The sequence below is a fragment of the Gallinula chloropus genome, assembly GCF_964237585.1.
Source record: "Gallinula chloropus genome assembly, chromosome: 23".
NCBI lineage: Eukaryota > Metazoa > Chordata > Aves > Gruiformes > Rallidae > Gallinula > Gallinula chloropus.
In genome coordinates, this window is record NC_140108.1 from 3,302,135 (window position 1) to 3,330,082 (window position 27,948).

General features: G+C 59.5%; 1 protein-coding gene across 1 annotated transcript; it reads left to right on the forward strand.

The window, feature by feature from the left end:
* Window positions 1-69: 69 nt before the first annotated feature.
* Window positions 70-26,789, forward strand: CHD5 (chromodomain helicase DNA binding protein 5). The gene is made up of 41 exons (XM_084274606.1): window positions 70-150; window positions 843-973; window positions 4,521-4,700; window positions 5,445-5,563; window positions 6,174-6,412; window positions 7,150-7,274; window positions 8,881-9,004; window positions 10,883-11,049; window positions 11,130-11,348; window positions 12,044-12,253; window positions 12,333-12,544; window positions 13,549-13,680; window positions 14,156-14,264; window positions 14,554-14,745; window positions 14,831-15,031; window positions 15,373-15,510; window positions 16,008-16,129; window positions 16,617-16,790; window positions 17,489-17,630; window positions 17,809-17,940; window positions 18,391-18,508; window positions 18,914-19,038; window positions 19,802-20,033; window positions 20,121-20,246; window positions 20,377-20,549; window positions 21,200-21,374; window positions 21,788-21,880; window positions 22,322-22,410; window positions 22,588-22,721; window positions 23,083-23,227; window positions 23,610-23,769; window positions 23,930-24,009; window positions 24,085-24,214; window positions 24,448-24,537; window positions 24,711-24,848; window positions 25,079-25,187; window positions 25,344-25,476; window positions 25,837-26,032; window positions 26,283-26,446; window positions 26,533-26,647; window positions 26,739-26,789. Exons 1-41 carry the CDS (start codon window positions 87-89, stop codon window positions 26,744-26,746), a joined length of 5,865 nt encoding a protein of 1,954 aa, XP_084130732.1. The 5' UTR covers window positions 70-86; the 3' UTR covers window positions 26,747-26,789.
* Window positions 26,790-27,948: the final 1,159 nt, after the last annotated feature.

Below are 27,948 nucleotides of genomic sequence, written 5' to 3' on the forward strand. Positions count from 1 at the left end.
GCGCGTCGCGTCACGGGGCGGGGCTCGGGGCCGCCATCTTGGCGCGGAGCGGCCGCGCCCGCCGCTCGGCCCCGCCGCCCGACGGCATGCGGGGGCCGGCGGCCGGCCGGGAGCTGCTGGACGGCGCGGACAACGAGGAGGACGTTTCGGGTAGGCGGCGGGGATGGAGGGGGGGGGATGTTCTTGTGGGATGTGGTATCCCCCGAGGTCCCGCCCCGGGCGGGTTCCGCTGCTCCGGCGCGGCCCCGTTACCCCGGGGCGGGCGGCGGTGGCTCTGCGGGGCTCCGCTTCGGGTACCCGCCCCTCCCTGCGCCGAGGCAGCCCCGGGACGGGACGGGGGCTCCGACGGGCAGCGGGGTTGGGGCTGTCGGGGCTGGGCTGCCCGTCCCGGGCTTGCGGCGGAGCCCGGAGCGGGAGCGAAGAGCAGACCCCGTGCGGGGCCGGGCTGCGCTCGGGTGCGGGGTGCCGGGGCGGTGTGCGCTGCCCGGCCGGGCTGGAGCCGCAGCGGGAGCACCGGGCCCTCTGCGCCCTCCTACCTCTGCCTTTGGGTCCGCGCTAACGGGCCCTGCCCGGGCATCGGGAGGTAACGGTGACGGCCTCCTGCTCCCGGGCCTGAGAGCCCCGGTGCTGTGCCGGGGAGCCCGGGGCTGCCGCCTGCCCGAGCTTGGGGCGTTCGTCTGCGAGCGGCAGCCAGAGCTGGGCCCGGGATGTGCTGGGATAGGAGGGGCTGTGGACACGTGAGGGGTCTCTGGGAGGGTTGGGGAGCTCCGTGTCCTCAGAGGAACGAAGCGACCCCGTGTGCCGTGCGCTCCATCCCCGTGAGCTCTGCGTTCTGTCCCCAGAAGAAGATGATGGGGTGCTGGAGGGGCTGGAGGAGTTCTTCATGGAAGAGCAAGTGGCTGTGCCGAAAAAAAAGAAATCCAAGAAGCTGAAGGATGGCAAAGCAGCCAAAATCAAGAGGAGGAAGAAGGAGGTAATGCCTGGCACTGGGCTGGGGATCCTCTTGGCTGGGGCAGGGTCAGGCTGGTTCAGGGCGCTGTGGCTGTGGCAAGAGCCCCTCGGTGTCTGTGGATGGAAAGGGGCTGCTGCAGGGTGTTCCCTCACTGAGCAGGGTGTGGGTGGTTCTTGTCCAGGTTGGATGTGCTGGGGCAGCAATCTGCCCTGTGAGCAGTCTCTGGAGAGCAACTGGGGGAAGAAACAGCCACCACACCTCCCAGCAGCCACGTGTTTGCACAGTAAGGATGAGGTGTCGTGTCCTCGAGGATCAGCCTTCTCAAGGCTGGGTTGGGGGGCTGCTGTCAGGTCGGGAAGGTGACTGATGCTGTGTGCTCTGCTGGACCACCCGGCTCAAACACAGCGTGGTCCCAGCACTGGGCTCGCTGCTGCCACACAGGCTCTGCCGGATGGGAGCAGACATCTTGTGCTCTGGCCCTTCCTTGACTGCTGCTGGGAAGAGTGGAGGTTCTTCATCCCTTTCCTTTCCCAGTGATGCTGTAGCTAGGGGAGAAGTTGCTCATCTAGAGCAACCAGACCCATCCCCACCCCACCCCTTGCCAAACCAGGACCAGACGATGCCCATCTCCTCCAGCCGCTCTCTGTGGGATTTTTAAACACAGCTTGGCTGGAGGAGGGGGTGCATTAAAGGGCTTTTGCCGCTGATGGAAGCGTGATGAGATGCTGGTTCCATCCTGCTCTGCGTTGCCTGCCAGCCCTCTGCAGAAGCCGCAGCCCCGAGGAAGCTTTCTTCCTCTGTGGCCATGGTGATGGTCGTCTCTTCCTGCAGACGCCACACAAAGCTGGCTCAGGCCCTGTGCTGCTTCCATCAACCACACGCATCTTTTTCCTGTGCCGCTTTTTGGAGTGGGGGAGGAAGATCAAATAAGACCCTGTGGTATTTGCAGCTCTTCATTTTCTGCTGGTGCCAGCCTGCCCGAGCCCAGCAGCAGCGTGTGCTGGGTCTGACTGCTGCCTTGCTGAGCAGGGGGAGGAAATTACAGCCTGAACTCTGAGTGTGCTGGGGTTTTTTTTTAATTAATGCCTTGTGTGGGCAGTATTAACCACCCTTGGTTCCACCTGTGGGAGACTTTCCCTTGTTACTGGTGAGGAGCTGGTGCTGTGGCTGTTGGTAGCAGCACCTGGGCTGCCCTGGGGATGAGATGGGTGAGATCTCACCTGGAGGTGAGATGGGGTGGCCTCGAATGGGGCTCTGGTTCCAGGCTCCTCCATGAGACCTTTGTGGGGTAGGTTTGCCTTCCCCCTGCAAGAGGAAGGTGGGGGTGAGGTGTGGGTGTGATGTGGGGCTGTGCCGTGCCCCGCTGTGGCCCCCATGGTTTTGCCACAGGAGCGTGGGGTGGGAGAGCTGGAATTCCTGTGCCAGCGGCGCCGGGGCTCGTGGGGTTTGGGTGCTGCTGGTGCTGCTGCCCCGGGATGAAGGAGTGTCGAGCACCCAGGCTGCGCTTGGAGAGGGACCTGGCGGTGGGAGCCGCGGAGGGGAGCTCAGCCTGACTGCGGCAGTTCCCATGGCAACCCGTTATTCCTGCCAAATTACAGCTGTTTACAGACGGGGAAGGGGAGGCGGGGTCTGCCCGGCGCGGGGGGCACCGGGCCCGGCAGCGGGCGGGAGCCCGGGCGCTGTCCGCGGTGCTGGAGCCCCGGCCGGCGGCCCCGGGGAGGGAGAGCGGCCCCGGGGAGGCTGCGCTGCGGGTGCCGCCGGAGCTGTGCGGGGATGTCGTGGGTTTGCCCCAGCACGGAGCCGGGCACTGAGCGCTCCTTGGGGGGGTGAATTGAGGGGGAAAGGGAGGGGAAAGGATTAAGCAGAGAAACTGAAACCTCTTGGGCTGGGATAAGGAGAGTTACTGGGATGGCAGAGAGAGATGTACAGCAATATTAACAGGACTTTATAGCACAGTACAGGAGACTGGTGACCACCAGTGCGGTTTACCACTGAACGGCACAGCTCCAGAGCCATCACCCGTGAGTCCTGGAGCTGCCTGCTCCTCCCCCCACCAGCCCCCTTGATGTTGAGCATCATGGAATTGGCATGGAATACCCCCTCTGGCCAGTTCAGGTCACCTGTGTCGTCCCACCCCCCCACCCCCCCCAGCTTCCTGGGCATCCCCTGCTTCGTTAGCAGGGCAGGATGAACAACTGAAAAGTCTCTGACTGCTGGGAAACAACTAGAAGCATCAGGGTGTTGTTACCAGCACTGCTCTCATCCCAACTCCCAAACACAGCCTCCACTCGCTGCCAGAAAGGCATTACCTGTACCCTGGCTGAACCCAGGACAAGGGTTGCGATGTCCCTCCCAGAAGGAAACACAGTTTGGCTGGGCAGTCCCTGTCCCAGCTCTCCCCAGTCTGCTGAGGCCCCCCGAGCCCGGCCCCCCAGCCTGGGGCAGCCGGTTGTGTCTGTCAGCTGCCCGGCAGCCCCGGCTGTTGGGAAGCGGGTAGCTCCCTGTGCCAAAGCCTTGCCATGGCTGCTGCCCCAGGGCGAGGGTCCTGACTTACTCTGCCCCTTTGAGACCCTCTGCATTCGCCAGGACGGGTTTGTCCGTGTGTCAGCTGGAATCCTGTAGTCTCATAGCTGAACCCCAGCACAGCACCTGCCTGGTGACCAGCAGGCTGATGGGGATGAGGGGATAGTCCCTTCCTGCCCTGTGGGTTCTCAGCTGTTCATGGAGTGGTAGAAGAACGTGACTGTATTTGGGCAAAGCCATAAGCAGATGCAGGACAGAGCATCATGTGTTACCTGTGTTATTGCAATTAAAAACATGGTGCAAACGTTGCTTGTCTGGAAACATAGGATCTTTAGCAGAGCCATCAGCTGGCTAGGAGAGAGGGGCTGTCGGTTCACCCTGCAGCTGGTTTTGGTGGGCATGTTTGGTTACTTGGATTGCAGAGTCCCCGTTCTCTGTACCATCACTCACCAGAGCTTCACCTCAGCATCCCAGTGCTGCAGCCTCTGCGCCCTTCAGAGGAGCACTTTGTGTCGTGGAGGCAGAGCTGGCATCCCCCTGCACGTGTTTCAGCTTTGCTTTTCCTCCCCCTTGCTGGACGAGGCTTGGGGCAAAACCATGAAGCTTCATCCTGGGCCCAGACAAGCTTTTCCCAACACAGTTTTATCCACATTGCACGACCCTCTCTGCTTTTCCTCCGGTGCTTCCGCAGGGCCTGGGCTGTCTGGCGTGGGCAGGCGTGTTTGTGGGGCTGCTGAAGGGGACAGGGGTGGCTCTCTGCATGGGGGACGTGGGGCAGGCGGTGGGATAAGGGCTGCAGAGCTGCCCTGAACAGACAGCTCCAGGGAAACCACGGGTTCCTTTGTGTCTCGTGCTCAGGGACTTCTTGCCGTTCCCAGATTGTATTTTTGGGGTGTTTTCCTCCACCCCCCCCAGTGTAAAGGCAGGGCTGAGCTTGGCTGGTGACAGCAGCTGGCTGGGATGGTTTGTTGGACGACAGCAGGGGTGGGGGGTGTGGGGTGGGGGGCAGGCCCTGCTCTTTCTCCACCGTCACTTTTTGTTCTAGGGGAGCAACGATGAAATGTCAGACAACGAAGAGGAGCTGGAGGAGAAATCTGAGAGTGAGGGGAGCGACTATTCCCCCAACAAAAAGAAGAAGAAAAAACTGAAGGACAAAAAGGAGAAGAAACCCAAACGGAAAAAGAAGGATGAAGAGGAGGATGACAATGACGATGGAGGTCTGAAGGTACCAGACATTCCTTTACCCTGAGCTGGTGATAGAGCCTGAGACCTCAGGGTGAGGCTGGATCCCCTGGATTACCCTGAGCTGAGCTGTGCTTTCTCCCTGTGCTGGTGAAGAACTTCCCTCTGTATAGAGCACGGCAGTGTAAGCAAAACGGCCCCGTTGGGCTGGGGATTTGGCAATGTGGTGATGTCCCTCACCAGTCCTTGCAGTACCTGCTGTGGTGATGAAGCCAGTGTGGTTTGCTCTGATGCCAGAGGCTTGGCCAGCTGGCTGGGATCTTCTTGTAAATGGCAGTTTGAGGCAGCTGGCCTTCTGCAATCATTGAGCCACGTCCTGCCAGTAAAGAGTCATCATGTCTGTCCTCAAACATGGGGACAGAGCGTGGCACAGCAGCTCATACTTAGGGAAGGGAGCTTGGGGGTTTCATGAGACACTCATCCTGTGTTTGGTGAAGGAGAGATTGCAGATGGACGAGGAAGAGGGAGAGGAAGGGTTGTGTTTCCCTCTTGTTCATCTTGCGTGCGGAGGGAAACGTGAAACCTGACATGGTTTTGTGTGTGTGAATCGCACAGGGGTGTTTGGATGGCACCTTGGTAATTTGCTCCTATTAAGTGCTGCTGGATGCTCTGTTTTTCCAACCACTGACCAAGGAGAGTACCTGATATGGGGCTGACAGACCCTGCCACGTGCTGTGCGTCTCCAGAGCCTCAGTCGCTTGCCTTAATGATGTCTCTAAACCTACAGGAGCCCAAGAGCTCGGCCCAGCTCATGGAGGAATGGGGCCTGGATGACGTGGATTACATTTTCTCAGAAGAAGATTATCATACCCTGACTAATTATAAGGCTTTCAGCCAGTTCCTCAGGTAGGAAGCTGAAGGTCTGGACATGGCCTCGTGTGGTGGTTGAGGTTTGGGTGTTGCTCAGTCAGGTGCATGAGTTAATTCTGCATCACGAGCTCCTTGGTGCCTCTCCTTGCCTGGCTGGGGACATTCCTCAGGACCTCATTTTAATTGCAGGATTGACTGGGAAGCAGTGGAAGTGTTTATCTCTCCTCCCCACGCTCCCAAATCCCACTTTTTCAGTGTGTGTATTTGAAAAGCTCAATGAGGAGAGTGACTGGATAACAGAGTTTTTTCCCTGTTCTGTGAGCTGTTCCAAACCTGGCAGGTGTTTGAGGGAGAGGCACTTTCTGGGGACGTTCAGGCGTGCCCCCTTTTCTGTGGGTGCTTGTTTGGGCACTGGGGCTAGTGCCAGTGGGCCACTACAGCCTGCTGCCGGGGGTGGGGGCCTGCACTGCTGGGGAGGGGGCCTGTGCTGCTGGGGCATGGGGGTGGCTGCGCTGCCATGGGGGGCCTGCACTGCTGGGAGGCCTGTGCCGCCAGGCTGGGCCGCCTCTTAGGCCGATGAGCCAGAGTAGACGCACAGCGAAGCCATCCTGTTGAAGTGTGGGTGTCCCTCTCCCCCTCCCTGCAGGCCTCTGATCGCCAAGAAGAACCCCAAGATCCCCATGTCCAAGATGATGACCGTGCTGGGTGCCAAGTGGCGAGAGTTCAGTGCCAACAACCCCTTCAAGGGCAGCTCGGCGGCAGCGGCGGCCGCGGCCATTGCTGCAGCTGTGGAGACCGTCACCGTCGCCCCGCCGCTCGCTGCCAGCCCCCAGCCACCGGCCCTGCCTACCGTCATCAGGAAGGCCAAGACCAAGGAGGGCAAGGGTGGGTGCTGGTGGTGGGCTGGGCAGAGGGGCTGCTCTCACAGCAGTGTGCTGCATGCCTGCAGAGCTTTGGGAAAGCATTCCCAGGCTGGAGACATGCTTCTTCAAGCCAGGGAGGTGAAGGTGGGAGGTGAAGGTGGTGTCAGAGGTGTGGCTGCTGCTCCCATTTCCCTTGAAGAAGTCCTAGAGGGGCTTCATGAGCCCAGGCAGGTATCCTGGGAGGCTCTGGGCCTTGGGCAGCTGGGGGCATTTTATACTTGATTTCATTGGTGTATCTGAAATAAGTATACTTCTGGCCACGTGTTTCTGTGCCATCTCCTCTCCTGAGGAGTTCTGCAGGGCCACAAAGCCCTTGGGAATCCTGCAGCACCCTCAGAGCCCGGTGCCTGAGCTGAAGAGTATTTGTAGGTTAGCGATGTCAGGGCAGAGGTGTGTTGGCAGAGCAGGCGTGTCTGGCCCTGTGAACGAGCACTGTTCATCCCCAGAGCTGGGTGCTGGCTGTCTGGATGGCACGGAGCTCAGGGATGGGCAGGAGCTGGCAGTAAGGCTGCAGCTCTTTGGCAGAATACAGGATTTATTCTCCTGGCAGGTGGGTGGAAGGTGACAGACCTCTCAGCCCCTTGCAAGGAGTGAGCCAACAGTACAAATCTGCAGTAGCTCCTCGGGAAGTTGTCTCATTTGGGGTGATTTGGGAGACAGCTCTTTGCACAGTACCAAGCAAGGCTTCTGTTTCTCCAGGTCCAGGCGTGCGGAAGAAAATCAAGGGCTCCAAGGATGGGAAGAAAAAGGGGAAGGGGAAAAAGATGGGAGGCTTGAAATTCCGGTTTGGAGGAATCCCCAGCAAAAGGAAAAAGGGCTCCTCTGTAAGTATGCACCCCTTTTTCTGTGGGGGGGCCTTGTGTGCAGGGGGCATGGCTGGGAAATGTGGGGACAAGCCTTCCCCTGGAAGCTTCCCTTGTGTCAGGAGTGCTGCAGTCTTGCTGTGTCCTGCTGTGAGGCACCATCACCGATCAGCACCTTCCAGACTCCGTGCCCAGGCTCACACATCATATCCTGGCATGATTTCTGCTGGAGTCACGTACCCACCTTTGCTTTCAGGGCTGAGGTTGGCAGTACCATCATTTCAGATTGCGTTTGCAGGGGAACTCTTCAGGGCTTGCACTCAGCTGAACCGTATGTCAAAATGAATTATCAAATGCTGTAATTTACATTAGCATGGCCTGCCTCTGGGCATCTGAGATCCCACAGCATCGCCCAGGGGGTACCGGAGCTTCCCAGTAAGAGCACAGCAGCAGGGCTCTGCAGCAGTTTGTGCTGTGCTCCTGTCAGCACACAGACACCAGGCGCGTGTTAGAGAACTACAGAGCGTGTTAAGCATCAATCTCTTAAGTAACTATAGAACAGGGGTGGGATGCTTGGTAATGTTACTGATCAAAACCCCATCAGCTCACCCTTGCCAGAGCTCTCCAGCTGGCACAGCACAGCCTGTCTGTATGTCCTTTTGTGCATCAGAGCGAAGTGGAAGGAGCCAGGGGAGGCAGCCGCTCGCTGCTGCCTTCAGCCCGTCTCTGGGCACTCTGGATCCCTGCATTCGCCTTTCCCAGAGTCACAGGGGGCTGGAGCACTAAGCACCCAATTAATAATGTGCAAATCGGGGATTTGCATGCCTGAGTCTGCAGAATAAGAGTTCAGGCACGTTGTGCTTTGAGGCTGCTGAATGCTGGTGGAGCGTGGGTGCCTACGTGCATGCACACGGGCAGGAGGCTGAGAGGGGACAGAGATGGGGGGGAGCCAAGCAGGGGAGAAGGGGGTTGCCTCCCCCCGCCACTTCTCTGTTTTGGGTGTCAGCACCCAGGGTGATGCTGTCACAGCAGTGGGCTCTTGCAGTTGGCCGATGCCTTTCCCAGCGCGCCCGACCAGCCGCACCGTGTGGTATCTCTGTGCTACCGGTGACAGCAGGCTGCAAGGGAATCCCAGAGCCCACCTCTTGTCAGGGAGGCTGAGCAGAGACTGGGCATGTTGATTTATGTATTTTAAATGCTCTCTGAGATGTCCTTGGTGATTGCACATTGAGGGTGCTGTGACTGGGATGAGCTGTCCCTGCGCTGAGCCTGGCAAGGTGGCTGCCTTCAGGCTGTAGCCGTAGCCCTGGCTACGCTGATTGATTCCCTGGCTGGGAGATGGATCTGATAGAGGAGATTTCCCTGCTTCCTAATGCCTTGTGACACCCTCCTGCAAACCCTGTGTGCCAGTGCCAGGCACCTGCTCGCCCTACTGCCATCCCTGTGTGCTGGCTGGCATGTTCATGTGGAAAGGGGGTGCCCAGAGGAGCTGAGCTGCCGGTCGATGATCCCACATGGCTTGGTGTGGGTCTTGGGAGCTCGTTCCACCACAGAGCTGGATTCTCTGGGGGTGACTGCTGGGATGCCAGCACTTGGACTGTGTGTGCCTTGGTTTTCCCCTCTGCAGAGCGAAGAGGAGGAACGGGAGGAATCCGACTTCGACAGCGCCAGCATCAACAGCTCCTCAGTGCGCTCCGAGTGCTCGGCTGGCCTGGGGAAGAGAGGGAAGAGGAGGAGAAAGAAAAAAAGGAGTAGGCCATCCTTTGTACTCTATTCCCATTCTGTTTGGATTTCCCTCCTCGGATGGTGCTCTCCTGGCATTTGCAGCTCCATCCAGGCTGTGCCTGGTGCTGGCTGGGTGGGAGAGGATGTGGCTGCACTTGTCGGTGTGTGTGGAGTGTGAGATGCTTTCCTGCTGCCCAGCCCTGCTGCTGGTGGGCTCGTACCCATGAGGAGGCAGCCAGCGGGTCCTGCCACAGCACCGGCTCAGCCCCATAGTGCTGGTGGTGATGGAGCAGCCTGGCAGCAGGGCTTTTCCATGGATCTTCAGCCAGCTTCCCCTCCCAGCTCCTCTCCAGGCGTCAGCTGCTGCCTTGGGCTCACCTGCTCCGAGCCAGCTCTGTGTTTCTCTCGGAGTTGCTCTGGGACAACCGTGGTTGTGGTGCTCTGCCCTGCCACGGTGCCGTGGCTCACACAGCCCACCCACCCTGCCTCGCTGCTGGGGTGGTTGTGCCCCTGCCCACCCCAGGCCCTGCCTATGCTTCGAGCCCTGGGGTGTGTCACGGGCAGAGGGTGCAGCTGGCACATCGGCTCCTGTGATCCTGCCAGGATTTGTGCTGTAGCAGCAAAGCTCCAGACTTCACAGGGCAGCGATGTGGAGCTTCCAGGGAAGTGGTTTTCTGAGGAGCAGTCCCTGGAGAGGCTTGTGGAAGCTTCCAGTGGAGTAGGGCAGCTGCAGGCAGAAGGCGTTAAGGGGCTTTTTGTCCATGTGAGGTGTGTGAGCGGGCAGCGGGCAGGTGGTAGGTCTGTGGCAGTGATGCAGGAAGAGGGAGGGATGTGAACGGTGTCGGAAGCGGCTGTCGGGATCCCCAGCAGCTGTGTGGCTGGGTTTGTTTGTGCATCCCTTCCTCCTGTCCCTTGCAGAGGGGGCTGCAGGTCCATCCTGTGTGGTGCACCTCCATCCTGTGCTGCTGTTGAGAGCAGCCCCTCTGTGCCAAGCTGCCCCTCGATCCGGCTCCAAGTGCCGGTACGTGGTGCTGCTCTGCCTGGCATCCCATCCTGTCTCTGTGCCACTGACACGTGCTGCTTTTCTACCTTGTGTCCTCGTTTGGGGTGAGCTGCTTTGGACCCAGGCACATCCTTCGGCTTTAGCTTTGCCGAGGGGATTTTGCTTCTGAGGAGCAGAAGAGCAGCTGCCAGGCTGGGGTAGTTAGGGGGTGATGTTGGCCAGCCTCCCCGCTGGAGGTGGATGAGGCAGGGCTGGCGGCTGGCTCTGTGTCTCCTGTGAAGGGCATTGCTTCTCCTCTGGGCAGGTTGCTGTACGAGGGTCCTTGTGCAGGGGTTTGGCAGCTCCCGCTGGGTGCTGGAGGAGCGGAAGGTCCGAGGTCTGCGCTGGGAGTTTGTGGCAGAGCTGGGAACTGAGATGAGCTGTGCTGGCGCTTGTCCCTCCATTCCTCTTCTGTCTGAGTTGAGAGAGCTCCTGCCCCTGTGCCAGTGAGCACCCAGGAAGAGCAGAGTAGTCCCGGGAGAGGAGCCCTCCTCCTCCTCGGCCGTGTCACCCTTGCATGGTGCGTCTGCAGCTGGTGGTGCTGGTACCCGGGGAGGTTTCTCTGACTGGCCTCCCTTGCAACCTCTCCAGGTTCTGGCATTCTCCATTGAGAGCCTGAAGGAACCAAAGGATGATACAGTGTGGAGAGAGAAAGAGAGACAGAGGTGAGATGATGCTGTGTGCAAAGGTGAACTGTGGTGCTGAGGGACAGAGAGGTAGGGGGATGTTAACAGGAGGGGTCCAAGGCGAAACGCTCACCTTATTCCCTTAACTGTATCGTAGAGGAGCAAGCGTCCCGTTCCCTCTCGGGAGAGCCGGCACCGTGCCGGCCCTCTGACTCTGTGCTTGTCCCTTCTTGCAGTGGAAGACGGGGACGGCTACGAGACGGACCACCAGGACTACTGCGAGGTGTGCCAGCAGGGAGGGGAGATCATCCTGTGCGACACCTGCCCGCGCGCCTACCACCTCGTCTGCCTTGACCCCGAGCTGGAGAAGGCCCCCGAGGGCAAGTGGAGCTGCCCCCACTGCGTGAGTGGGGTCTGGGCCCCTGGGTGTGTGTGGCTGGTTGGTGTGAACCCTTTGGCGTTACACTGGCTGCGTTTCCCCAGGAGAAGGAGGGCATCCAGTGGGAGCCGAAGGAGGAGGATGATGAGGAGGAGGAAGGCGGTGAGGAGGAGGAGGATGACCATATGGAGTTCTGCCGGGTCTGTAAGGATGGAGGGGAGCTGCTGTGCTGCGACACCTGCCCGTCCTCCTACCACCTCCACTGCCTGAACCCGCCACTGCCAGAAATCCCAAACGGTGAATGGCTCTGCCCTCGCTGTACAGTGAGTGTTACCAGCATTCCTCCCCCCTCCCCATCCCCACCCTGTCCCCGTGCCCTGCGCTCTGCCACAGACCCTGTCCCAGAGCAGCATCGCTGCCTGTACCTGAGGGCACTGAGTGCTGCCTGCCTGGTCTCCTGGTGGGGATTGCTGTCTGCTGGCTTCTCTGCCAGATTTCAGATGGGATGTCAAGCCCCCCTTGGTGCGGGGCCTGTATAGAGGGACCTTTCTTGCCTGGTGGCAGGACCCATCCCTGCGGGGATGCAGCAGTGTCATGGACACTCCCTGGCCAGCCTCTGCCCACCCCAGAGCCCCTCACTGCCTCCTGTCTGTCCGCAGCAGGGTAGCTCAGCCTGGGAGCTGGGCATCTGCCTTCGCCCGGGGCAGTTGTGGTTTTTGTGGGGTGAGATTGGTACCAGCTCCTGGCTGCATCCTTCAGGCCACCCGGTGTGCCAGGCTCGGCTCCCTGCAGCCAGGGTGAATCCACAGTCACTGTCTGCCCTGGGCTTTCCCTCTGGCAGCAGCTTTTGGCACAGGCTGTGCTGTCGTCTCCCTGGAGCCCTGGCCGTGCCGTCCCTGCTCACCTGGATGGCTGCTGCCCGCTTGGCATTGGGAGATCCATCTGTCCTCCTCCCCACAGCCCCTAGCAGGACTCCCCTTCACCTCTGTGCTCTTCCTCTCTGCCTTTTTGCCCCCAGTGCCCTCCCTTGAAGGGCAAAGTCCAACGCATCCTTCACTGGGCCTGGAAGGAGCCACCACCTGCCCCGCTCCCCCCTGTGCTGCCCACCCCGGATGCGGAGCTGGCTCTGCCCCCTCCAAAAGTGCTGGAGGGGATCCCGGAGCGCGAGTTCTTCGTCAAGTGGGCCGGCCTCTCCTACTGGCACTGCTCCTGGGTCAAGGAGCTGCAGGTGAGCCGGCGCGGCGGTGCTGTGTCCCCCCTGCCTGGCCTGCCACCCCTGGGCTGAGCGTGGCTCCCTCCTGCCGCAGCTGGAGCTCTACCACACCGTGATGTACCGCAACTACCAACGGAAGAACGACATGGATGAGCCACCAGCCTTTGACTACGGCTCCGGGGATGAGGACAGCCAGAGGGAGAAGCGCAAGAACAAGGACCCGCAGTACGCCAAGATGGAGGAGCGGTTCTACCGCTACGGCATCAAGCCCGAGTGGATGATGATCCACCGCATCCTGAACCACAGGTGAGGAGCAGAGTGGGCTGTGGGGAGAGCAAGGTGCGTGCTGGGCTGCCTGACCCCCTGGTAGTGCTGGTGCTGAGCGATGCCTCTGCGAGCGGGGAGGAAACACGGGCTGGGTGGACGCTGCCCCCAGGACCCCTGCGACTCGTGCAGGTCTGTGATCTCTGTGAGTCTTCCTGTCCTGCTCAGCACTCAGATGGTTTATGCCACTTGCTGAGCCTCTAGGGCTGCCTGCTGCGGGGTTCTGTGCTTGGCTGAGTTCTCCCCTCGGCGCCGGGAAGTTCTTGCTGTCCTTCTGCAAAGCCAGAGTCTTTGGGCTGGTGGAATTTCAGCTGCTGGCTTGTGTCAAGGTCTGTGTTGCCTCAGAGGTTTGCTCCCGAGGTGAAGCTGAGGCCAGAAGTGAATCGGTGCCTTGTTTTCATTTCTGCTGCACTGCAGGTTAAAAATAGAGACTGAATTTTCCCAAAGGTGGATGCATGGAAGTGTTCATTCTCCCAGACACATCATGTGGGTCCCTGTTACACCCTAATCCTCCAAGAGAGGAGTTGGGGCAGGTACCCAGCTCCTGAAGCCTTGGTGTTATGTTTCTTTTCCTTGGAAGAAATTTCCTGCATAGGAAATGTGCTGTGCAGCTGAAACCCCATCTGTGCATCGAGCAGCCAGACACACCTTTCTGTTGAATTTCTGCCTTTCAAGTGACAACTTGAAATGTCAAGTGGCAGCTCTGCTGGAAGGCTGCGTGGCGGAGGGTAAAGCTGCCAGGCTGATTTTCCTGGGAGCTTTGCATTGTCTGCTCTAAGGGAAGGGTTCTTCCCTGTGGGATACAGTCACACTCAGCAGTGGGATTATTCATTTTTCAGTGTAAGCAAAACTTCAGCATGTGCTCCAGGAGAAAGGGGGTATTCCTGGTATTCCTGCCCAGCCTGGCAGGGCAAGAATACAGGCTGATCATGGAAGGGGAGAGCAGCCTTTAAAGCTTTTTTTGGGGTTTTTAACTCGGTGTACAGCTTCGATAAAAAGGGAGACATCCATTACCTGATCAAGTGGAAAGACCTGCCCTACGACCAGTGCACCTGGGAGATAGATGAGATCGACATCCCCTACTATGAGAACCTCAAACACCTCTACTGGAACCACAGGTAGGGGCCAGCCTGGGTGAGCCAGGCAGAGCTGGGGCAGCTTGTGTGGGTGTTTGGGACTGACAGGGACTTGTGGGTGCCCCTCTTTTGAGCTTGAAGGGACCTCTCTCTGGAGAGCAGTGGCTGGGCCCCCTGAAACACTGGTTCAGAGGTGCTGGGCACCATGCCTGCTGCTTTCCAGCCCAGCTCCCCTGCCCCATCCTTTGTACTGCTGTAACGTCCACGGTCTGGCTGCGCTTTGGGGCAGCTCCTTGTCCATCAGAACCACAGCATTCTGATGAGGTTGCTGCTCTTCCTTCTGTTGCCTCCACTGTGGGAGGAGAAGAGTAGCTCTCTGTGAGTGCCCCCCTAACTGGGCCAGGATGGCTCCTGTGGGGGCAGAGGTGGTGGAGCTGGAGGATGATTCTGCCCCTCGGCTCGGGTGCCAGCAGAGGAATGCCTGCCCGCCCTTTCCTGATGCCCCCTCCTGATGCAGGGAGCTGATGCTGGGGGAGGACACGCGCCCTCTGAAGAAGCTGAACAAGAAAGGGAAGAAGCTGAAAGAGGAGAAGCTGGAAAAGCCCCCAGAAACACCTCTTGTGGATGTGAGTAGGAGCGGTGTGGGCACTGCCCGGTGTGCCATCGGGCCTCGCGTCCTGCTACGTTTTTCTCCTCTAGATCCTTCCTGGGTTTGGGTTTTTCCATTCAAAGTTCTGGGGTGGCTTCACTGTGAGGAGCCCGAGGGCTGTGCTGGGCTGGGCTGTGCTGGGACTGTGTCTACCTCTTGTCTGGGGCTGTTGGGTGTCCCAGGGCCAAAGAGGGATGTGATTTGGCCACACCAAAGGGATGGGGAGTTGCTTCTCACTGCTTTCCCTCCTGTCTCTTTCTCCTCAGCCCACAGTGAAGTTCGACAAGCAGCCATGGTACATCGACGCCACGGGAGGCACGCTCCATCCCTACCAGCTGGAAGGGCTGAACTGGCTGAGGTTTTCCTGGGCCCAGGGGACAGATACGATCCTGGCTGACGAGATGGGGCTGGGGAAGACCGTGCAGACCATTGTGTTCTTGTACTCCCTGTACAAGGAGGTGAGTGGAGCATCCAGCAGGCCCTGAGGTGGCTGAGAGCTACTCAGCGCGGGGAGAACAGCTTGGACTTTGTCTCCCTGGGCAGGGCCACTCGAAAGGGCCGTATCTGGTCAGCGCCCCTCTCTCCACCATCATCAACTGGGAGCGTGAGTTTGAGATGTGGGCACCCGACTTCTACGTCGTGACCTACACAGGGGACAAGGAGAGCCGGTCAGTCATCCGGGAGAACGAGTTCTCCTTCGAGGACAACGCCATCCGGAGCGGGAAGAAGGTCTTTCGCATGAAGGTGGGAGCCAGCTCCCTGCCATACCCGGTACCTAACCCTCAGCACGAAGGGGAGGGAGCAGAATCTGACCCAGAGAGGGAGGTTGGTTTAGTCCCTAATCGGATGCTGTTTGCAGAGGCTCATCTGTGATGAGCTTGAAAGATTTCTGTGGTTTCTCCTGTTTCTGTGGTCCTGTGCTTGGGCTACAGATTTCCTGCTGGCACGACTCCTGCCAGGGCTGTGCTGCTGGCACTGTGCAGTGTGGGCAGCCTCCCCCTTCTCCTTGGGTCACAGCAGCAGCAGCAGAGCTGCCCTGTTCCCTGCTCTCTTAGCCAGGCTTTTCACTCCCTCTCTTTTTCCAGAAGGAAGCCCAGATCAAGTTCCACGTCCTGCTCACCTCCTATGAGCTGATCACTATTGACCAGGCGGTGCTGGGCTCCATAGAATGGGCCTGTCTGGTGGTGGATGAAGCGCACAGGCTGAAGAACAACCAGTCCAAAGTAGGTAGCGGCTGTTGGTGAGTGATTGTTGTGGGGCAGCCCCAAAGACCCAGCGCCCTGGTGCAGGCTGCTGCACTGTGCTTTCCTCCCTGGGGAGTCAAAGGGTGTCGTGGCCTGTCCTGGTCTCGCATGGGCTCTGCCTGAGCCCCATGTTTTGAGGGATTGCTCTCCCTAAAAGCCCTCCAGCAGCTTTGCTGCCTGCCTGGCAGTCCTTGTCATGGAAGGGAATCGATCCTTTTCCCTCGTCTCCCTGTTACCTGAGGCCCTGGATCACACGATCCCCAGTGCAGGGAGCTGGTGGTGTGACCCAAAGGCAGTCAGAGCTGCTGTCTGTGCCCAGTGGGGATGGCACAGAGCAGGATGTACAAGCTGTAACCCACTCTGTGTGCCTGGCAAGGAGGGGAGAGGTGACTGCTGGGTCTCTGTGTGTGCAGAGTCCCTGGGTGATGCGCCGGCTCCTCTGGGCTCTGCTGACCTCACCTCATTTCTTTTCCCAGTTCTTCAGAGTCCTGAACAGCTACAAGATCGATTACAAGTTGCTGCTCACTGGGACTCCACTGCAGAACAACCTGGAAGAGCTCTTCCACCTGCTCAACTTCCTGACTCCTGAGAGGTTTAAGTAAGTGGCACTAGTTTGCTCCCCAAAAAAGGGGAGGAGAGCATCTGGGAGCTGGGCTCTGGGGTGGCTCAGCAGAGGTTTTCCCTGGGCTCCTGTCTGGGGGTGTGTGCCTGGATCCAGGTACTGCTGTGCCAGCATCACCAATGGGTGCTGGCGGGCAGATGGGAGAGTGCCTCATCCCCATGGGTTGTGCTGGCAGCTGCACACACTATTTTCTGCTCACTGGGTCCTTGTCAGTCAGATCTGTGAGTGAGGAGCTGCAGCCTGCCCTCTCCCTGCCCAAGGGGGCAGAGGCACCTCGGGGTGTTTGTTCAGACCTGGTAGCACACGTGTCCACTTAGCAATGAGTGTGGCTCCTCATGGTGCCAGTCTGCTCTGATGGGACACGGGAGCGCTGCCCATCCTGTGCCCCAGGAGCTCTGCCCTCGTTTGTAAGCTGTAAAGAAACCTCTCACTCAGTGCTGTGTGGTTCTGGCTGCTCCCACAGCAACCTGGAGGGCTTCCTGGAGGAATTTGCTGACATCTCCAAGGAGGACCAGATCAAAAAGCTCCACGACCTGCTGGGTCCCCACATGCTGCGCCGGCTCAAGGCCGATGTCTTCAAGAACATGCCAGCCAAGACAGAGCTGATTGTGAGAGTGGAGCTGAGCCAGATGCAGAAGTGAGTAATGCCAGCGCTCCCCTGGGGCTGCTGGCTTCCCTCAGCCCACCTTGTCTGCAGCACAGCGGGGTGTCCGTGGGGTGCCATGGGTCAGAGACACCCTGCTGTCCTGGAGCCTGCTGTGGAAGGAGCTGGAGCTCTTTGAGGCTCACCAGGGAGCACATTCAGCCTGGTTAAATTGGGCTCCATGCTGTGCCAGCTGCTCAGTGGGGAGTGTTTGACACTGGCAGCTCCTTGGCATGGCTCTGTGAGTTCTGGGGAGCGTGGTGGAAATGCTGAGACTGAACCCCCTTCTGTTACTGGCACTGGCCTGTGCTACCAGCGTGCCTGTCCTGGGCCTGGAGCATCCCTGCTGCCCCAGGGATACTTGCTCTGCTCCCTTTGTTTTGGGCTGCCTTCAGCAGTGTCTTCTGCTGCGACTGGGGGACTTGCAGGGAGGAGCAAGTGGCTTCTCCCTGGCACAGTGAGTCTGGTTTGCACCCGCAGCATTCCTTGCCACTCATCCCTGAGTCGTCCTGCTGACGTGGGCTGTGACGCCTCAGAGCAATGGGATAACCCAGCCCTGGGCTGGGGGTGCCAAACTGGCACTTCTAAACATCCAGATGTCCCTGGGGAGCTGCAGGGACACGAGTGGGGTTCCCACAGTGCCATCCTGTTCCTGCCAGCCCCGCTGACAGGGGTGTCTGTCTGTCCCACAGGAAGTACTACAAGTTCATCCTGACGAGGAATTTTGAAGCCCTGAATTCGAAAGGTGGTGGGAACCAGGTCTCACTTCTCAACATCATGATGGACCTGAAGAAGTGCTGCAATCACCCCTACCTCTTCCCTGTGGCAGCAGTGGTATGTCAGTGTCTCAGAAGGCTGTGTGTAAGCTGTCAGCGGGGCTGTGCCCGTGGCTTTGCTTTGCTGGAAGGTGTGGGGGTTCATCTGGGCTGTTCTGTATGAGTGTTGGGTCTTTGAATGTCTGTGAAGAGAACGAGCCTTGTCCTGGAGGAGCATAACCAAGATGCCTTCACAGGAGGCACCAGTCTTGCCCAACGGATCCTATGATGGGAATTCCTTGGTCAAATCTTCTGGGAAGCTGATGCTGCTGCAGAAGATGCTGAAGAAGTTACGGGATGGGGGTCACCGAGTTCTGATCTTCTCCCAGGTGAGTGTAGGGAAGGATTTATAAGAAATACATTTTCAGAGCGGGTTTTTTGGGTCTGTGTGAGAATTTTGTGCTAGGAACAGAGAGAGACAGTGAAGAGCTGGTCACAGCCTGTCACCCAGATAGCGTGGCAGTCACAATGGCTGGGCTGCATCCTGCTTTCCTGGGGAAGTCCCTGCAGTGTTTAAAACCTCTTTTGACTGTGGATAAAGAGAACAGCAGTGGTGCTTCCCTTCGGGCCTGATGCCTGTGTTGTGGCAAAGCTGCCTGTGGAAGATGAGACAATGAGTGTCACTCCTCTGGTCCCCTGGCCTTGCTCTGCTGTTGGTGGCACTGCCACCACCTCGGGCTGCAGGCAGGGACCTGGCTGGGGCAGGTCGGGTCCCTGTGGAACGTGGGGGCAGCCAGGCTGTGCAGAGCCATGGGTGCCAGGGTTGCCTTGCCCTGCAGATGACCAAGATGCTGGACTTGCTGGAGGATTTCCTGGAGTACGAAGGCTACAAGTATGAGCGGATAGACGGGGGCATCACCGGTGGGCTGCGCCAGGAGGCCATAGACAGGTTTAATGGTACTGGCGATTCTGCCTTGCTGAGGAGAGGGCGTGGGGTGGTGCCTGGGAGCCCCCACTCCCAGGGGCAGGCACTGGGGGGTTGCCCTGGTGTCGGTTGTGGCACAGTGTGGGCTGCTCACACCACGTCGTTAAGCCCTGGAGTCCCTGAGCATGCCAACGCAGGGTGCTTAGCTTGAGGGACCCCTGTTTTCCTTCAAGGCACCCCAAAGCTTCCCCTTTGGCTCTGGAGCTGAGTTTTCCCCAGTCACTGGTTCCTAGGACTGATGTTTTCTCACACCTTGCCTTCCCTGCCTGTTGGCCCAGACCAGTGATCCTGCTGCTCCCACCCCAGCGCGGTGCTGCACCTTTCTGTGTGAGCCACTCTCCTCTCACCTCTTCCTCCTGTGGGTTTGTCTTTCTCAGCTCCTGGTGCTCAGCAGTTCTGCTTTCTCCTCTCTACCCGCGCCGGCGGTCTGGGCATAAACCTTGCTACGGCCGACACGGTCATTATCTATGATTCTGACTGGAACCCCCACAATGACATCCAGGTTTCTGACTTTTCCTTTTCCTTCCTGTGTAGTAAGTACCTCTGTGGCTCTGCCTCTGTTTGCACGCCCTGCACAGGGAAGTCTGTCCCTTCTCTTGAGAGCTCCTGATGCTTTTCTGCTGTATTCGTGGGGTGTGTTTCTGCTCAGCACCCCCTTTCCTGCATCCGCTTTGAGGAGAGACCTGGCAGTAAAACTGGCTCTCTCCTCTGAGGGCTTCTTGCTTCCTCCTGCTGCTTGTTCACAACTGGGTGCCCCCTCCCCTTCTGGGAGCTTCCACTTGCCTTTCTTAAAGCCTGGGGTGAATCCCAGTGAAGGACTGGTTGCCAGTGGGAAATGGCAGCTGGAGCTGGCAAGTGGTGGAAAAGTGGAGAGAAATCCTATCCCTCCTGTGCTTCCCAGCCAGGAGAGAGTCCTCATCACAGCTATGTCTGTGCTATCTTTTCCTTTCCCTGGCCCCTAGGCAGGAAGGTGTGCCAGGGCAGGGCTGGCCTGGGGGATCTGCAGCTGGGGTTCCTGGGGGGCTGCGTCATCACTACTGGCCCTCAGACCCCTCAGTTAGGGACCTGCATGGGGAAGCTGCCTTGCCTGCGATCAGTGGAGAGGGCCAGCATGTTCAGGGTGGCTCCGGGTAGCCCCTCTCTCTCCAGTGCCTTTGTGATTTCAGCCTTTGTGCAGCAGGGGGGGTGTGTGAGAAACTCATCCCCCTCAGCCCGTTGTGGCAGGGGGCCGCCCTGCCCACCACAGCTCCGGTCTGTGCCCGCAGGCGTTCAGCAGAGCTCACCGCATCGGGCAGAACAAGAAGGTGATGATCTACCGGTTCGTGACCAGAGCCTCGGTGGAGGAGCGCATCACCCAGGTGGCCAAGAGGAAGATGATGCTCACCCACCTGGTCGTCCGCCCGGGGCTGGGCTCTAAGTCAGGCTCCATGACCAAGCAGGAGCTGGATGACATCCTCAAGTTTGGGACAGAAGAGCTCTTCAAGGATGACGTGGAAGGTGAGGGAGGGGAAGGTGCTGGGGGTGCTCTGTGTGTGGTGGGGTCCTGGCTGAGCTGCTGGGCTCGCTCTCCTCTGATGCTTGCAGGCATGGTGTCTCAGGGACAGCGGATCACCATGCCAGATGCTGTCACCCCTTTCTCTGACACGCTGTCAACCAAAGGGGGTGCAGTGACTCCTGGCATGAAAAAGAAGCACGGTGGCACCCCACCAGGTGTGTAACCCCCCCTTGTTGGGGCGACCTGTCCCCCTCCCTTCCCTGTGCCCAACCAGAGCTCACCCTGGGAGCAGGCAGTCTCTGCCACGGTGACCTGTGCTTCTGTTCCCCTTGCCTTGCCCTCTAGGTGACAATAAGGACGTGGATGACAGCAGCGTGATCCACTACGACGACGCTGCCATCTCGAAGCTTCTGGACCGGAACCAGGATGCGACTGATGACACGGAGCTGCAGAACATGAACGAGTATCTCAGCTCCTTTAAAGTGGCCCAGTATGTTGTGAGAGAAGAGGACGGTGTGGTAATGTGATCAGTATCATGTCTTACAATCGTACCTCTGTGTTTCTCCTGTCCTTGCGAGTGTTTCGGTGCAGCACAGGACCCCTCCCAGCTCTCCATCCAGAGCTGCTGTAGGTTGTTTGGCCCTGGGGGTCTGCAGGCTGTGGGACTGGCCATGGGCAGGACAAGTGCAGTTGTCTTTGCCCTGTGTAGCCTGGGGTATGAGCTGGGCTCTGTCCTCATTCGAGCAGAGCATCCTTGGTGCCTCATGATGCCTTCCCCCAGCAGCCTGGGCATGGTGCTGTGTGTACCACCGTGCTGTCACTCCCTTTCCTGCAGCCAACTCACGTATGTCCTTCATCTGTTGATGAAGTTGATGGTTGGCTGCTGTTTGGGGTGGTACCTTCAGATCTGCAGCTTGTCCCCTTGATGTGGGGATGTGCGCTGCGGGGTGGGATGGATGGTGATGTTTGGGGGAGCTCTTTCTGGGTGGGTGGTTGTCTTGGCCCCTTGACAGCCTTGCACCCAGGTTGGTACGGTTTGACAAAGACCTGGGAGCCCAATTCCAACCTGTGGCTTGGTGTCTTTCCCTTCCTCTCTCCCTGGAGTGACAGGCTAGGGAATGGAGTCTACAGCTGCCCAAGCTCACGCCTCTCATCTCTTGCTTCACAGGAGGAGGTGGAACGTGAGATCATCAAGCAAGAGGAGAATGTGGACCCTGACTACTGGGAGAAGCTGCTGCGGCACCATTATGAGCAGCAGCAGGAAGATCTGGCCAGGAACTTGGGGAAGGGGAAGAGAATTCGCAAGCAGGTCAACTACAACGACACCTCACAGGAGGACCAGGGTACGGCTGCGGGGGCTCAGGGGTGGGCTCAGGGCAGGTGATGGGCCCTGGGACTGGGGCTGAAACAAGCAGGTTCCCATGGATGTGCTTGTCGAGTCCTTGCTTGGCATTTCTCTGTGCTTTGGCTCACTGGGTGGCTCTTCCCAGATCCCTGAACTCCCCGGGAAAGAAGTTCTTCAAGGATTTTTTTCTCTTTTAGGCTGCAAACTCTGTTTTTTCCAGAAGAATTTGGCAAAATATTTCCTTTTTTTCCTTTCCTGTATAGAATACTTGGTTTGGAAAACCTGAGAGAGCGATGACAGCTTGCTGTGCCCCCCCTGCCCCTCGCTGCCTGGCAGGGGGTGCCAAGTCCCACCCAGGCAGGCTCTTGCACGGGCCCCCATCTAACTCTTCTCATGCCTTGTGCTCTGCAGAGTGGCAGGACGAGCTGTCTGACAACCAGTCGGAGTACTCCATTGGGTCTGAGGATGAGGATGAGGACTTTGAAGAGAGGCCGGAAGGTCAGAGTGAGTTAATGGGTCTGATGCTCCAAGGGATTTCGCTCTGTGGAAGCTCCTGGCACTCAGGTGCAGCAGAAACATCTGGGTTAGAGGGGCTGGTGTGCTTCTGAGCCTCCAATCTGGGGGTATCCCAGAGGTGTCCCCACGTACCTGCCAGGTGAGGAGGTGCCTGGGGCAGGGAAGGCAGCTGGCTGCTTTCATCACTGGCAGCTGCAGGACCGTGGTCTGGTCCTCGTGGTGGAAGGATGGGCACCACAGGAGGAGCAGGCATGGTGAGGGCAGAGGAGTGCCCTGGCTGGGGGTGGCCGGTGGGATGGGTGGAAGGGGCTCTGCAGCTCGGGCTGCTGCTCTCTCTGGGGTCTGCTCTGTGAGGAGGGAGCACAGGAAGCTTTGGCCATCCTTCCTCGCTGCCTGGGCCCACCCATCACCGAGGCTGCTTCACTCTAGGTGGCCGGAGACAGTCCCGCAGGCAGCTGAAGAGCGACAGGGACAAGCCTCTGCCTCCTTTGCTGGCAAGAGTTGGGGGGAACATCGAGGTGAGCGTCAGCCTCAGCCAGAGTGTGGCCCATGTGGCTGTGCTGGGACTGCCCCGGCCTTACAGGCTGGACCCCTCCGTGCTGGGCTGCCGGCACCAGCCCTGGCCCAGGGTGTCAGCACAGCTTGGCGCTTCCCAGGCTGCACTGTGACCCCAGTGACACCTCTGCTCCCCACAGGTTCTGGGCTTCAACGCCCGGCAGCGCAAGGCCTTCCTGAACGCCATCATGCGCTGGGGCATGCCGCCCCAGGACGCCTTCAACTCCCACTGGCTGGTGCGGGATCTGCGAGGGAAGAGCGAGAAGGAGTTCAGGTAAAGGGGGGCTTGAAGGTGGTGGGGGGACGTTTGTCCTGGGCTCTGTCTGGTGGTGGTGAGTGCTTGGCTCATGCCTTCTAAACTCTAATCCCCAAACTCCAATCACCCTGTTGTCTCTTCATGCCACCATCTCTGTCCGTGCTCCCCAAGGCAAGGGAGAGGCTGTGCCACGACAAAGCTGGCTGGGCAGTGGTGGCCCAAGTCTGCCTGCTCTCTGGGGCCTGTTCCAGAGGGCTGCTGCCATTCCCTTTATGACAGGCTAAATCTTGGCCCTCACCCATGGGTGACAGCAGACAGTGTGGGCTCAGCAGCGAGTCCAGGGGCCCAGCTGGACCGGGGTCTGTCTGTCCTTCTGCAGGGCGTACGTCTCTCTCTTCATGAGACATTTGTGTGAGCCTGGGGCAGATGGTGCCGAAACCTTTGCGGACGGCGTGCCCCGGGAGGGGCTGTCACGCCAGCACGTGCTGACTCGCATTGGAGTCATGTCACTAGTAAGGAAGAAGGTGGGTGAGTAAGATGTGCTGTTTCAGGAATGTTCTGGAAACCTCTGGGTCTGTGGGCTGCTGAATGCCTCTCGCCAGGGATCCCTCCTGAGTCCCTCAGCTGGGTGCACCTCTGTTTTTGTCACAGTAGCACAAACTGCCTGCCAAGCTCTGCTGCTTCTGCCCTGGGAGGGATGTAGGATGAGTGGGTGGTTAATAGTGAGGCTGGCAAAAAGGGGAGATCCCCCAGGAGGCTCACTGGGTCCCAGGGCTGATGCCAGACATCCCTGGCAGGGCAATGCAGCAACCCCAGGTGAACCTGCAGCCTGAGTGTGCCAGCTCTGCCGCTGTGGGCTGGAACCTCTCTGCTGAGTCTGGCTTGGTGCTGTTGCCTCTGCCCCAGGTCCAGGAGTTTGAGCATGTCAACGGGAAGTACAGCACCCCAGATCTGATCCTCGAGGTCCCGGAGAGCAAGAAGTCTGGCGAGATTGTGTCTTCAGACCCCAACACCCCCATCCCAGCCAGCCCGGCACATGTGCCCATGGGGCCTGTGCCCCTCACAGGTAGGGGCTGCCTGGGAGCTTCCAGGGTGTACAGGCTTTGGTCTGGCCCGGGAAGGGAGGTGGGCTCCAGGAGTCCTTGGGGTGCCTTTGCCTACCCAGGCAGCATGTGTGGCACTCTGGGGCCCTGTTCAATAGCTTCCTTGCTTCTCTATTGCTACAGATAAAGCAGAAACGCAGCTGGGGTTCCCAGAGGAAAAGGAGCAGGTGGAGCAGAAGGGCAGGAAGGTGCCTGACAGCCAGGTAGGGTGGCTTCTCCCAGCGTCTGCCCTGGAGGCGTGAAGCCTCAGCTGATTGGGGTGGGTGCTCTGTGTTAAGGTGCCTGTGGGTGCTGAGAAGGTGGAGAGCGAAGAGCACCCAGAGAGCTGCGACGGCAAGGAGAAACCCAGGGAAGAGAAACGAGAGGAGAGTGAAAAGGCTGAGCCTTCTCCCGAGCCCACAGTGAAAGGTGAGTCTCTGTCTGGGATGGACGCGATTCCCGCCGTGGGTCCCCTCTCTGCTCTGTCTGGAATGCTGTGGGACTCTCGCACCAGCAGCGGCTTCAGCTTGTGCTGGATGAGTTGAGCAGCTGAAGCAGCGTGGGGGGGCCAGGGCGGGCACCCTATCAGCCTGGGGTGCCCCAGCAGGATGGCTTTCCTTGCACTGGAAGGCTCTGAGCTGTTCTCACGGCCCCTTCTGTAGATGAGGGGATTCAAGAGAAAGAGAAACCTGCGGAGAAGCTGGAGCTGAGCAGCAGCCCTGGGAAAGGGGAGGACAGAGAAGTCAAGCCAGGTGAGGCGGAAGAGCTGGCGCTTGCTTTCTGGTGAGGCTTGGGGACCATGGGTGGGAGCAGGGTGGGCATTAGTGGGGGGTTCCTCCGGCAGCTGGTGGGGTGAGGATGACACCGGTCGGTCTGTCATTGGGGTATGGTGAGAGGGGCACAGGTTCTTGTGTTTGCCAAGCAGAGGATGCCAAGGCAGAGGAGAAGGAGCAAGGTGAGGCTCAGCAGAACGGCGACAGAGAGGAAGAGGAGGATGGAAAGAAGGACGACAGGAACCTGAACTTCCGCTTCATGTTCAACATCGCCGACGGCGGCTTCACGGGTGAGAGGGAGAGAAGAGGCTCTGGCTGCTCCTGTGGAGCTGCTCTGGAACCCCCGAACCCACGCAAGAAACGTGGCCCGTGTGAAGGGGCTGCAGGGGGGATGGTGCTTCACGTGCAGCTCCCTGTCAGTGCCACGAGTGGCACCCGGGAAGCGCTGTCACTCACCCTGCCCGGCGTGCTGGGCCGTGTCCCCGCTGCCTGACCGCGCTGTCTGCTGCTGCTTCCGCAGAGCTGCACACGCTGTGGCAGAACGAGGAGAGGGCTGCCATCTCCTCGGGCAAGATCTACGACATCTGGCACCGCCGACACGACTACTGGCTGCTGGCAGGAATTGTCACGTACCCTTTGACTTGGTGGGAGCCAGGAGAGGGGATGGCTCCGCTGAGCGTGGGAGCTGGGGTGTCGGAGCGGGGTTGGGCAGGGAGGGGGTCTGGTGTTGCTGTGGGCACGCTGTGGGCTGGCTGGTTCCTCCCTTGACACTCCCTCTGCACCAGTCATGGCTATGCCCGCTGGCAGGACATCCAGAACGACCCGCGCTACGTGATCCTCAACGAGCCCTTCAAGTCAGAGATACACAAGGGGAACTACCTGGAGATGAAGAACAAGTTCCTTGCCCGGCGGTTCAAGGTGAGTCCAGGGTTAGGAGTAGAGCAGGGAGTGGTTGCATCCTTTGCCAGGAGCTCGTTGTCCCCGGAGGAGAGCAGGGACCCGGGGCTTGGTCCTGGGGAGCTTGGAGGTGCTGGGTGCTCTACTCCTGGGACACACAATGCTGTGGAAGCGCTGCCCAAATCCCTGGCTGGCACCTCGGTGTCTGAACGGGGCAGGAAAACTTCAGGGCTCAGCCTGTTTCCCCAGGAGGGTTTGGGAGCAAGGCCAGTGGGTAGCACAGCAGGGCAGTGTGTGGAGCTGGAGCCTATGCAGCAGCACTGGTTTATACTGGAGGTGGGGGGATCTGGTCCTGAAGCCCTCCCCTTCTGTGCCTCCCAGTTGCTGGAGCAGGCCCTGGTGATCGAGGAGCAGCTGCGGAGGGCTGCGTACCTCAACATGACCCAAGACCCCAGTCACCCGGCCATGGCATTGAACGCCCGGCTGGCGGAAGTGGAGTGCCTTGCCGAGAGCCACCAGCATCTCTCCAAAGAGTCCCTGGCTGGGAACAAGCCCGCCAACGCCGTCCTGCACAAGGGTGGGTGCTGACAGAGGGGGCACGAAGCTGGGAAGGGTTTGCCAGCCTGGCCACGGGCATGTTGGGCTGGGAGGTTGTTCCCATCTCACGTTCCCCAGCTGGGAGCTTCCTGCTTTTTGGGGAGCACGCTTTGCTGGCAGCACCCCCACGGGGTTCTGCAGCCCTTAATCATCAGCCTGCCGGTCCCTGGTGCTGGGGCTCTGGGGGTGCGATGGGCTCACCCCTGCTGAGTGCCTCACTCTGCTCGCAGTGCTGAACCAGCTGGAGGAGCTGCTGAGCGACATGAAGGCCGACGTGACGCGCCTGCCCTCCATGCTGTCCCGCATCCCGCCCGTGGCCGCCCGGCTGCAGATGTCCGAGCGCAGCATCCTCAGCCGCCTGGCCACGCGTGGGGGGGACCCCGCCGTGCAGCAGGTCAGTGGGACGGGCACAGAGCCCCTCACTGGGGCTGCTGGTGCCGCCAGGGCTTCAGGTCTCTTCTCCCTTCTTACCCTCCCCAGGGCTCCTTTGGCTCCTCGCAGATCTACAACAACAACTTTGGGCCAAATTTCCGAGGTCCTGGGCCGGGCGGGATTGTCAACTACAGTCAGATGCCTCTGGGACCCTACGTGACCGGTAGGTCGGGGATTCGAGCGGATGCTCCCGGGCAGAGGAATTTGGGGATGGCCCAAGGACCCTGAGTAAGTGCCTTTCACCTCTACTACAGATATTTAGCCGTCCCTGCCATTCCCCTGCGCAGCTCCCTTCTCCAGCTGAGGTAAGGCTGCACCCACTGCTCTCTGCGTGGCGTTCACGGGGCCTTGTTGGAAGGTGTGTGATGGAGCCGGGGGGGGCTGTACAAGGGCTCTGCTCTGCCCTCCCTCCCTGAGTGCTGGCATCTGCACGTGTCCTGGGGCTGGACCCCCACAGCCTGGTTGACTGGCAGCTCTCCCCTCTCCTTGCAGCCCCCCAGCCACTCACCACCCTGTCGCTGGAGGAAGGGTGGGGGAGACGTGACGGTGTTAACCTCCGTGGAAGATGAGCTGCCGCCAGGCTCTCCCGCCCCCGCTTCAAGTGTGCTTCGAGCGATGTGCCCCCCGCGCTGTCGCTGGAGTGCTGGGATGGGGCTTTCATTTCCGTGTACATTTTTTGCACTTTCTTATTGAAGACTTGAAGAGTGTGTCTGGGCAGGGCGGGCTGAGCTGAGCAGGGCCGTGCTGCTGGTGTTGGTGTCTGGTTTTCTTGGCACGTGTGAGGCCAGGCCGGTGGGCGCTCTGCTTCCCGGCCCAGCCGCCTCCCGCTCCTGACTTTCCCCGTGAGATCCATTTCTACATCCTCGTGGTGTTTGAGCAAGTGCATGTCTGCTGCCAGCCCCACTGCTGGAGCCTGCCCGGTGCCAGAGCCTGGCCAGAGCGTTGGCACACGCCAGCGCTGCATGGAGCCCTGGCACTGTCCTGGCAGCGGGGCTCTGGCAAAGCTGACCCCGGGTGAGCCAGGTTGGGAGCACACGGGTGGAGGTGATGTGGGAGGGAGGAGGGGGATGGTCAGACCTGGGCGGGGGACGCCTGTGAGTGTGGTGACACCGACTGCGCTGTGGTGATGGCCTCTGGCCGGGGCTGCCGGCAGCTGTAAGCAACGCGCCTGCATCCCCTTTGTGCTCCGTGTGTCCCGGTTTCTGTTCTCTGTGTTTTAATAAATCCTTTGGGAAGGACACAGTGCGAGCCTGCTGGGGTGGAGGGTGAGGGCGGGGGTCCTGTTGTGTGGGACTATCCTGTGCACACGTGTGTGGTGCAGGGGCCAGCAGCTGGGAGCTGGCCCAGCACTCAGAGGTACAGAGGGTGTGTGATCCATGCAGGTATATGGCATGTTATGTGTTGTGTATGTGCATATACAGATGTAGCTCTGCAGTACGTCCGTGTGTCTGTACGTGCCTCTGC